At 49.0% G+C, this 12,196-nt stretch overlaps 1 protein-coding gene across 2 annotated transcripts in view; it reads right to left on the bottom strand.

Moving 5' to 3' along the window:
* LOC106573024 (LHFPL tetraspan subfamily member 3 protein) overlaps window positions 1-11,833 on the bottom strand; it is a 75,504-nt gene extending 63,671 nt beyond the window's left edge. For both annotated transcript variants that reach the window (XM_014147623.2, XM_014147624.2), the window contains exon 1: window positions 10,104-11,833. In XM_014147623.2, the coding sequence (XP_014003098.1) occupies window positions 10,104-10,536 (433 nt within the window). In that variant the 5' untranslated portion in view covers window positions 10,537-11,833. The remainder of the gene's footprint in view (window positions 1-10,103) is intronic.
* Window positions 11,834-12,196: the final 363 nt, after the last annotated feature.

Genomic DNA, 12,196 nt, shown 5'->3' with positions numbered 1-12,196 from the left:
AGTCTTGTCTTTAAATAGCTATAAAATAGTCATATGTTTGAGAAATTGAAGTAATAGGATTTTTAAGGTTTTGAAAATCGCGCCACAGGCTGCAAGTGGCTGTTACGCAAGCGTCCCACCTAGCCCATAGAGGTTAACGTTTTTAATGTCCTGTTGGTAGTATAATCTTTATCATAGGTCATCCATTTTATTTTCCAATGATTACACGTTGGCCAATAGAACGGATGGCAGTGGAAGTTTATTCACTCGCTAAAGAATTCTCAGAAGGCAGTCCGACCTCAGCCCCCTTTTTCTCCGTCTTTTCTTCACGCAAATGATGGGGATTTGGGCCCATTCTGGAGAAAGCAGTACATCCTTCGCGTATGAGTCCTTAAATAAAAATCCTTTTTGTCACGACTTCCACCGAAGGTGGTTCCTCTCCCTGTTTGGGCGGTGCTTGGCGGTCGGCATCGCCAGCCTACTAGCCATCACCGAGCCATTTTTCCTTTTCCATTTGTTTTGTCTTTGGTTCTTTCACACCTGGGTTCATTTGGTTTAATTTCTGTGTGTATAATTACCCCTGTTGCCTGCACCGCTGTCGCATGGTCCAGCGTGGTATACCAGCTGAGCCTCTGTTTACATGTATAATTACCCCTGTTGCCTGCTTAGGTTTGTGCGGGATTATACATGTTATGTTGCTCGTTGAGGTTGTGCCTCAGGTTTATTTACGTTTATACTGAGTATGTATAAGTTTAGGAGCATCGTTTTCCTCCTTCCGTGAGCACTGTGTTCTCTTGTGTCATGGCGGTTTCTTGTTTTGGTATTGTACCTGGCCTTTTTGTGTTGTGGACTTGCCTATTAAAGACGCTACTTGGACATCTCTGCTCTCCTGCGCGTGACTCCTTCACCGACCTCTAACACATGTCGCAACAGAATCCCGCACCGGAATATGATGGAGTCAGCAGGAGCTGATGCGCTCCCGACATCAATGGAGGAGCGCGTGCAACACCACACGGCAGCATTACACCGTCTGGGGACCGCGATGGATCAGGTGATGGCGACAATGGAAAGATGGGAGAGAGGTGGCCTTCCTACACCTCCACCAGCCACACTCCAACCAGTCCCACAACCATCTCCTTCGTTGCCTGGATCCAGTGGAATTCGGCTCGCGCTCCCGAGGGAGTACGATGGGACGGCTGCCGGGTGCCAGGGGTTCTTACTCCAGCTGGAGCTATACCTGGCAACCGTTCACCCGGCTCCTTCGTGAGGTGAGAGCGTAAACGCCTTCGTCTCCTGTCTCTTAGGCAATGCCCTGGAGTGGGCCAACACGGTGTGGAACGAGCCAGACTCGGCAAGGGACCACTACCCAGAGTTCACCCGACGCTTCCGGGCAGTGTTCGACCACCCACCTGAGGGCCGAGCGGCGGGTGAACGTCTGTTCCATCTAAGGCAGGAGACAAGGAGCGCACAGGACTTTGCCCTAGAGTTCCGGACCTTGGCCGCCGGCGCGGGACGGAACGACAGGGCCCTGATCGATCACTATAGGTGCAGTTTGCGTGAGGACGTCTGTAGGGAGCTAGCCTTTAGACACCACCCTCACCTTGGACCAGCTGGTGGACATGTCCATTCGGCTGGACAACTTGCTGGCTACCCACGGACGTCCGGATTGGGCCCTGTCAGTTTCACCCCCCATCCCCCCCGCTCCAACGCCCATGGAGCTAGGAGGTGCTGCAGCAAAGGTGACCACAGGAGGAGCCCTTTCCTGTACCAGCTGTGGTTGTAGAGGGCACACTGCTGACCGGTGCTGAAGGGGCTCTTCAGGGAGTCGAGACGGCAGGCCGGGCACTGTTCGGACACCCCAGGTGAGTCGGCACCAGGCTCACCCAGAGTCCCCTGTTGGTCACATGTATGTGTTGATTTCCTTTCCTGAGTTTTCCCCTCATTTCCGGCATAAGGCGCTAGTAGATTCAGGTGCAGTGGGGAATTTTATTGACCACGGTTTTGCGCATAGTTTAGGGATCCCCTTGTTCGGATTGATAAACGCTTCCCAGTGCACGCTTTAGATAGTCGACCATTAGGGTCAGGGCTAGTCATGGAGGCCACGGCTCCACTGGGCATGGTTACGCAGGAGGGTCATGAGGAGAGAATTTGTCTCTTCCTCATTGATTCTCCTGCATTTCCAGTGGTGCTGGGGATTCCCTGCTTGGCCTGTCACAACCCCAAGATTTCGTGGCAACAGAGGGCTCTAAAGGGGTGGTCATAGGAGTGCTCAGGCAGGTGTGTAGGAGTTTCCATTGGTGCAACGACGGTGGAGAGACCAGACCAAATCTCCACCGTGCGCATTCCTTCAGAAGATGCCGATTTGGCTATCGCCTTCTGTAAAAAGAAGGCGACCCAATTACCACCTCATCGACGAGGGGATTGTGCGATAAATCTCTTGGTAGACGCTGCACTTCCCAGGAGTCACGTGTATCCCCTGTCACAGGAGGAGACGGTGGCTATGGAGACATATGTCTCTGAATCTCTGGGGCAGGGGTACATTCGGCTCTTCACGTCACCTGCCTCCTCGAGTTTCTTTTTTGTGAAGGAGGGAGGTCTGCGTCCGTGCATTGACTATAGAGGTCTAAATTCCATCATTGTGGGGTACAGTTACCCGCTACCTCTCATCGCCACGGCGATTGAGTCATTTCACGGGGCACGCTTCTTCAAAAAAGTGGATCTCAGGAGCGAGTATAACTTGGTGCGTATCCGGGAGGGAGATGAGTGGAAGACAGCGTTTAGTACCACATCCGGCCATTATGAGTACCTCGTCATGCCGTACGGGTTGAAGAATGCTCCAGCAGTCTTCCAATCCTTTGTAGATGAGATTCACAGGTACCTGCATGGGCAGGGTGTGGTGGTTTATATCGATGACATTCGCATATATTCCGCTACACGCCCTGCGTATGTGTCTCTGGTGCGCAAGGTACTTGGGTGACTGTTGGAGCATGACCTGTACGTCAAGGCTGAGAAATGCTTGTTCTTCAAACAGGTCGTCTCCTTCCTAGGATATCGCATTTCCACATCAGGGTTGGTGATGGAGTGTGACCGCATTACAGCCATGCATAATTGGCTGACTCCAACCATGGTAATGGAGGTACAGCAGTTTTTAGGGTTTGCCAACTACTACCGGAGGTTTATCCGGGGTTTTGGGCAGGTGGCTGCTCCCATTACTTCACTGCTGAATGGGGGACCGGTGTGTCTGCGGTGGTCGGCTGAGGCGGACAGAGCTTTTGGTCGCCTGAAGGCTCTGTTTACCTCGGCTCCCGTGCTGGCTCATCCGGATCCCTCTTCAGCATTCATAGTGGAGGTGGAAGTGTCCGAGACTGGGATTGGAGGCGTGCTCTCACAGCGCTCAGGTACGCCACCGAAGCTCCACCCCTGCGCTCTTTTCGAGGAACCTCAGCCCGGCGAAGCGAAACTATGACGTGGGGGATCGGGAGTTGTTGGCTGTCGTCAGAGCTCTGAAGGTATGGAGACATTGGCTTGAGGGGGCTCAACACCCTTTCCTCATCTGGACTGACCACCATAATCTGGAGTACATCCGGGCACCAGGCAAGGTGGGCTATGTTTTTCACCCAATTTAGGTCCACTATTTCGTATAGACCGGGTTCCCAGAACACTAAGTCAGACGCACTGTCCCGACTGTATGATATGGAGGAGCGGTTCATCGATCCTACTCCCATACTTCCGGCCTCTTGTCTGGTGGCACCGGTGGTGTGGGAGGTAGACACGGACATTGAGTGGGCGTCGCATTTAGAGCCTAATCCACCACAGTGTCCAGCTGGACGGGTGTACGTTTCGCTTGAGGTTCGCGACAGGTTGATCTGGTGGGCTCACACATCACCCTCCTCGGGTCATCCGGGCATCGGTAGGACGGTGCGATGTCTTAGTGGGAAGTACTGGTGGTCCACTTTGGCCAAGGACGTGAGGGTTTATGTGTCCTCCTGCTCGGTGTGCGCTCAGTGCAAGGCTCCTAGGCACCTGCCCAGAGGGTTACAACCCCTTCCCGTTCCACAGTGGCCTTGGTCACACCTGTCGGTGGACTTCCTGACCGATCTGTCTCCGTCACAGGGCAACACCACGATCCTGGTCGTTGTGGATCGGTTTTCTAAGTCCTATCATCTCCTTCCTTTGCCCGGTCTCCCTACGGCCCTACAGACTGCGGAGGCCCTGTTTACACACGTCTTCTGGCACTACGGGGTGCCTGAGGACATAGTTTCTGATTGGGGTCCCCAGTTCACATCCAGGGTTTGGAAGGCGTTCATGGAACATCTGGGGGTTTCGGTCGGCCTTACCTCGGGTTTTCACCCCGAGAGTAATGGGCAGGTGGAGAGAGTGAACCAGGATGTGGGTAGGTTTCTGCGGTCGTATTACCAGGACCGGCCCGGGGAGTGGGTGAAGTTCATCCCATGGGCAGAGATGGCCCAGAACTCACTCCGCCACTCCTCTACAAACCTATCGCCCTTCCAGTGCGTGTTGGGTTATCAGCTGGTCCTGGTCCCGTGGCATCAGAGTCAGACCGAGGCTCCGGTGGTGGACAAATGGATGAGGCGCACGAGGGAGACCTGGGAGGCCGCCCACAGGTACCTTAAACAGGCCAAAGGTTGGCAGAAGGCAAGCGCTGACCGCCACCGCAGTGAGGCCCCAGTGTTCGCACCGGGGGACCGGGTCTGGCTCTCGACCCGAAACCTGCCCTTCTGCCTGCCCTGCCGGAAGCTGGGTCCGAGGTTTGTGGGGCCATTTAAAGTCCTGAGGAGAATAAACGAGGTGTGTTATAGGTTACAGCTCCCCCTTATTACCGTATTAACCCCTCGTTTCATGTGTCTCTCCTCAGGCCGGTGGTGGCTGGTCCGCTTCAAGAAACTGAGGTGCGGGAGGTCCCTCCGCCCCCCCCTGGACAGAGGAGGGGTCCCCGGCGTATGCAGTTCGGTTGGGGAATATTTTAACCCTCTGGGTATAACATCACCAATGCACTTGCTAATAAACTCGCTCACCGAATCAGCGTATTCATCAATGTTATTTTCCGATGCTATGCGGAACATATCCCAGTCTACGTGATTGAAGCAATCTTGAAGCGTGGAATCCGATTGTTCGGACCAGCGTTGAACAGACCTGAGCACGGGGGTGCCTAAGCCAGCTCGTCAGGCTTCCACGTCCTAGCTGGCTCGAGAGGTTTCCTTGCCTCGGTTGGCTCGGCAGGTTCCCATCCCATGTCATGCTCCGCCGGATCATCGGGCTTCCACGCCGCAGCAGGATCGACGGGCATTCATGCCTCAGCCGGATCGTCAGGCTCCTATGCCTCAACCGGCTTGCCAGGCTCCCACGCCCATGCCGGTTCGTGGGGAGTTTACCTCCAGCGGGCTTGCCCAGCGCCCATGTCTCGGCCGGCTCGCCCAGGTGAGGGGGGGGTACTGTCACGCCCACTCCCGCTCTTCCCCCCTGGCGCTCGAGGGCACCAGGCTGCCCTGCATTACACACTTCTGCCACCATTTACGCACACCTGCCTTCCCTCATCACACGCATCAGCGATATTGGACTCACCTGGACTCACTCAATCACCTGTTTATTACCTTCCCTATATTTGTCAGTTCCCCGCTGCTGCATTGTGTGTCATCTGTCTTTGTGTTTCCCAGTTCTGACGCTGTTCCTGTCCTGTTACATGTCAGTTCCTAATTAAATGTCAACTCCCCATACCTGCTTCTATTCTCCAGCGTCATTCCTACAATAGATCCATCCTTCCTCAGTGTTGATAGATCCATCCTTCCTCGGTGTTGATAGGTCCATCCTTCCTCAGTGTTGATAGGTCCATCCTTCCTCAGTGTTGATAGGTCCATCCTTCCTCAGTGTTGACAGATCCACCCTTCCTCAGTGTCGATAGGTCCATCCTTCCTCAAAATAGCTATTATCTGCACAAGCAGTGTTATCTGTACAAGCAGATAACCCTAAACAGTACGATAGATTAAATGTTCTTGAGCTCACACATTCTCTAAGTCTAGGTAATGTCTTAGTTCACTCCAATGAGTCATTTTCAATGTGCTTGTTTCTCACTACAGGAACAACAGCTTATTCCCAATGTTCTGGCTGAAAAACAACAGCCGAAACTACAGAGGGAAGGAGATAAAAATGTGCACAACATGACAACATAATTTGTAGAGGAGAAATTATCACTGACCTCACGCTCTGGTTGCCTCTAAGGGCACTGCCTGCACTGATGGCTTTGTTAAGCTTTTCACTGTTAATTGGTGCACCAAGTGGAGATCTCCAGGATAAGAGGAAGAGAGTGAGGATAGAGAGGGAAAAGGAGAGAGGGAGCACATAGTGTACAGACTGCAAAGAGGAGAGCTGCAGGATCTGATGATATAGGAAGCGAGGGAGGAGAGAGGACAGAGAGCGAGAGGGATAGAAAGAATGAGGGATAGAAAGAGGGAGAAAGCACAGAGTTTCTAAACCCAGAGGCGCAACATCGCAAGACTTCCGGGAACGCTTGCGAAACAGATCAAATAGACCAGGCTGGGGTTTGATAAGTCAATGAGAGAAGTGAAAGATTCTTCCTTAGTTTTTAATTTTCTTGATATCGAAATGCACAACCTAGATTTAAGCCAATGTCTTAAGTAGTTGAACATAGTGAAAGTGACAAACTGAAACGTTTTTATTTAGCCAGAAACTTTATATCGAAGAAGTGTCTTTCATTTGATGGCTTGCGTATGCGCAGTTCGGCGCGAGACGACCATTAGACCTGATGACGTGTTTCTGCGCATGGACTTAGCTAGCCAACATAGCCATAACATCAGACTCATGAGGCAGACATGCCAGAACGTTCCGATTTGAAACCAAAGTTTGCAGGCAAAACCTTTGCAGCGGTTTTAGTCAAGGCAGTTGATGCAAACTATCCACGAAATGCACTCATTAAAAAGAACCTCCACGATGTCCATCTTGCTAGCTACTATTTAGCATTTTATTCAAGCGGATAAGGTAGCGACGTAGGCAGTGATGTAGTTTTTCTATACCAAAAGAGTCTGTCATTTAAACCAGACCCTAGTTACCTAGGGTTGGCTTTTCAAGACTAGGTAGGGAACTGAGTCCTTGGAAGGGAGTAGTGGCGAGTGGGACCGAAAAGGAGCACTTATGCGCTCATCGCCTTTTTAGGAAACGCATGGAGTGCACTACACACATGAATGGTAGACATTTTGAGTAGCTATAACAGAATCTCTACCCTACTGCTCCTCCTCTGTCTCCTGGTGGTTTTTACTCTTTCATTAACGCTGCAACCTATTTCCTTGGTTTTGCATGAAGCCTTTTCGCAGCTCTTTCCCCAGGTTTTAAACCGAGAGAGAGAAGTGCACCTCTGAGATCCAGAGATATAGATATATGCTCACTCACACACTTAACTGATACACTCACATACACTGAGTATACCAAACATTAGGAACACCTTCCTAATACTGAGTTGCAGCCCCCCCTCTCCCTTTTGCCAGCAGAACAGCCTTAATTCTACATCTACAAGGACTCTACAAGGTGTTGAAAGTGTTCCACAGGGACGCTGGCCCATGTTGACTCCAATGCTTCCAACAGTTGTGTCCTATATTGACTTGTACTGATTTGTATTACTCTCTAATCTTGAGGCTAGAAAACATAACATTATGGTAAGGGTCACATCAGGAACGCAAGTTAAGTGAACCACCTGTGCACCACTGCCCTAGCCAAGCCACGTCAGATATATGCAGAAGCCTTCCCTAACCTAACCTTGAGCGAAACAAAAAGTAATGGAAGTTGACTCTGATGAATAGTGAAGCTCGCCTTGCACGCACGCACACACACACCCACATACCCCCCCCCCCCACCACCACACACAACTGCTGTTGGTTTGAAAAGGCTGCTTGTTTCCCTCGTCTCTTTCATCTCTCTAACTGCAGCACCACGAGCACAGTGGTGCCCTCATTAAGACTGGCTTATTGCTGCCTTTATTCAGACCAAGATAACACATTATAGACCTGGACTCCTTCCAAATAATCACCTTCTCATTCGGATTGTATGTGTGTTTGGGTGTGTGTTCAGTGTGTGTGTGGTCAGAGAGAGAGTGGGAAAAAGAGAAAGAGAGAGTAGGAACCATTTGATGCAATGCTTATTTACATGTTTAGCTTGATTGGAGAGGAAGGAAAGAAGATTCCAGGAATTTGACAAAATCTGAACTAGAATGTTCTAAAATATTATTTCACATTAGCATTATCTCACATTAGCATAAAAACACTAAGTAAATATACTGTATGTTGATGGTGTTAAGTCCCAAATGTTACCCTAATTCTTATATAGTGTACTACTAATAGTGTACTACTTTTGACCAGAGCCCAGGAAACCCAGCAGCCATGCAGTTCTTGACTCAAACTGATGCACCTGGCACCTACTACCATACCCCATTCAAAGGCACTTAAATGTTTTGTCTTGCCCATTCACCCTCTGAATGGCACCCGTACACAATCCATGTCTCAATTGTCTCAAGCCTTAAAAATCCTTCTTTAACCTGTCTCCTCCCCTTCATCTACACTAATTGAAGTGGATTTAACAAGTGACATCAATAAGGGATCATAGCTTTCACCTGGATTCACCTGGTCAGTCCATGTCATGGAAAAAGCAGGTATACTTAACATTTTGTATACTCAGTGTATTCTGAACTGCATGCACCTGTGACCTATTTCTCCCTGCAGAACCACCCGCTAACCAACCAATACTGAACAAAAATATAAACCCAACATGCAATATTTTAAATGATTTCAACAACTTTACTGAGTTACAGTTCATATAAGGAAATCAGTCAATTGAAATAAATTCATTAGGCCCTAATCGATGGATTTCACATGACTGGGCAGGGGCGCAGGCATGGGTGAGCTTGGGAGGGTATGGGCCCACCCACTTGAATGAGTTTTCCCCACAAAAGGGCTTCATTACAGAGAGAAATACTCTGTTCCTGGGCTGGTGTGGTTACACGTGGTCTGCAGTTGTGAGGCCGGTTGAATGTACTGCCAAATTCTCTAAAACAACATTGTAAGCGGCTTATGGTAGAGAAATTAACATTCAATTCTCTGGAAACAGCTCTGGTGGACATTTCTGCAGTCAGCATGCCAATTGCAGGCTCCCTCAAAACCTAAGACATCTGTGGCATGGTGCTGTGTGACAAAACTGCACATTTTAGAGTGGCCTTTTATTGTCACCAGCACAAGGTGCACCTATGTAATGAACATGCTGTTTAATCAGCTTCTTGATATGCCACTCCTCCGGTGGATGGATTATCTTGGCAAAAGATAAATGCTCACTAACAGGGATGTAAACAAATTTGTGCACAAAATTGTAAAGAAATAAGCTTTTTGTGCGTATGGAAAAATTCTGGGATCTTTTATTTCAGCTCACGAAACATGGGACCAACACTTTACACTTTGCGTTTATATTTTTGTTCAGTATACATGCCTGTCCATTCAGCACCATGGTCAGAGTCAACCAACATAAGTACAGCATTACAACCCCTACAGGTCCCTTCAGCACCATTGTCAGCGCCAATCGCAATACCTAACCAATCTACATGGCTCTCCTTTCAGCACAATGGACAGTGCCACATTACATATCTGTTTTCAGCACTCTTTTCAGACAGGATTAAAACAGTAGTGCTGTTTGTTCAGCACCACCTGCCTACCACCATACAGTCGGCAGGACCGAATACCCTCCTAACCAGAAAACATACTAGATGGATAGACATAGGGCTATTTCCTAATTCATTGGAATTGTTACAATATAGGGCCAAAAATGTGTCAGTGCACAGGCAGTCCGCATTAGTCTATTTCTTAACATGAAACCTGAAATCCTAACACTTGATTAGTTCCATGCATAGGAAGACACTGAAATAATAGGCATATGTGTTAACTTTTGATCACTTTACCAGGCCAGATAAGCTGACAATACATAATATTCAGTTCATTTGTAGGCATATAGCTAACCTAAAACGCTATACACAAACCTTGCAGGTGGAAGGTTTAGGACTACTTCCAAGACATTACTCAAAAAACAAGCTGACCTAGCGGCACTCACTGACTTACCCGAGGCCCCCTGCATCCAGCCGCAGATCTTATAGACGGTGGTGGTGGAGAACAGGAAGAAGAGAGTGAAAGAAGCAATGCAAGCTATCACCAGCATCATTGACATCCCGATGAAGAACGACGCGGCCTTGAACGCGGTGGAAGGGATCTGAGCGAACTCGGTGAAGGTCCCTGTGCAGTCGAGCTCTCTCTGGATCCCGTCGCCGGTGCAGAAGTGGAAGAGGCCGAAATAGCCGGCCTGTGGGGTGTCCACGCCGTCCCCGATCCAATAGGGCTGGCTGAAGATCACCACGTTCAAGATGGCGAACAGGATGGTGAAGATGGCCCACAGGAGTCCGATGGCACGGGAGTTGCGGACATAGTTATGCTGGTATAGTTTAATATCTTCCGAAGACATCGATGGGAGCATCGACGCAGCCGATCCGGGTATCATTGTAGCACAGTTTGTGTTGTATCCCAGTCCCGGTATTCTTATGAAGTAGGTAATAAGCCTATTAAAGTAGGTCTATGAGCAAAGGGGGGCACTGACTAATTAATTAGTTGAGCAATGGAGGAGTCAGTAGATATGTTTGCTGAATAAATGCAACCCAAAGTAGCCTATGCACCCATGCAACTGAATGAATCACATCAAAGGCAACATCTTGCAAGCATATTCAACTCATGACGTCGCACCCCGATGCTGGCGCATAAACTGAATAGCCAAAAGCTAATCTGCAAGCTTGCGCCTTTATTTAGCCTAAATGATAACTCTGAGAATGTGGCGACTCCTGAACTAGCCTATATGAGAAATAATTTCCTCCCACCTTTCTCATAGGCTATGTATGGCCGTCTAACCGTTTGTCAGACATCGCTTCTGGCACATGTCACGTGTATGTCTCCGGAATACCTCCTTGAAAAACACAGCAAATATCAGATTGTTATTCGGATATTACCCATAACACATTACTCATTTTAAGATTCAAAACAATAACAAATAATAAGGACTTCCAATAGCTAATAGAACAGCAGTTTTTGCAATAGCCTATGGCTCTTTCCTAAGCAATGATTACGACAGCGACGGCGTCAAACCGGAGCAAACGAAACGCAATGTCTATGATGCTTTCCTTCTTGTATAGCCCAAATCACAATCCTGCGGGATAATTCACAGCATCTAGCGGGCTATAGATAACGCACAGCCCAGTCCAGGTAGTTGCTACAGATATTTTTTTCACGAGCTACGGCAGCATCAGCAGCCTCCGTCAGTGATGCCGGAAGAAGGATGAGGAGGATGAGAAAAAAGAGAAAGACACGATTCAATACCCTCACCAGAGGAAGCGGACAGAGATGAGCGTGTCAGCGCTGACGGTGTTCCGTTCTCTCAATCTATAACAAGTCTGTGTTTGTCTGTCCCATGAGCTGGTTTAATATAGGCTGTTATATTCTCAGCACTATTGTCGAAGATATGTATAGCCTACGTGAAAAGCCGTCAAAAACACTGATGCATCACAACCCACTCTAGCTCTGGTAGGCTACCCTCTGTAGGCTAGGCTACGGAACAGCATCCGGATGACAATCTCTCCTAAATCACTGCAATTAGATGATCCGAGCCGTTCGTTCGTCGAAATGGAGCCTATACAATAATCGCGGAAGCGTTTTGCTCACGCGGCTCGGTCAGGGGGAAATTGTCCATCACAGACAGATTCCGTTGCACTGGCCCGGTTTGGTTAGTGCACGCGGCGCGCCTCCCCCGGTCTCTTTCCAAAATGGTAGACTACCGGTGCAGAACTGATCGCCACCGCTGCTGCTGTGCTCATAACAGGGGGGGGGGGGGGCTATATGTCTAGTATACTGAACAAAAATATAAACGCAACATGTAAAGTGTTGGTCCCATGTTTCAAGAGCTGAAATAAAAGATCTCGGAAATGTTCTATATTCATCAAAAGGTTATTTATCTCAAATGTTGTGCACAACTTTGTTTACATCCCTGTTAGTGAGCATTTATCCTTTGCCTAGATAATCCATCCACCTGACAGGTGTGGCATATCAATAAGGTGATTAAACAGCATGATCATTACACAGGTACACCTTGTACTGGGGACAATATAAGGCCACTC

The sequence above is a fragment of the Salmo salar genome, chromosome 16, assembly GCF_965601325.2.
Source record: "Salmo salar chromosome 16, fSalSal1, whole genome shotgun sequence".
Classification (NCBI taxonomy): Eukaryota; Metazoa; Chordata; class Actinopteri; order Salmoniformes; family Salmonidae; genus Salmo; species Salmo salar.
This window is presented reverse-complemented; position numbering and strand designations above follow the sequence as displayed.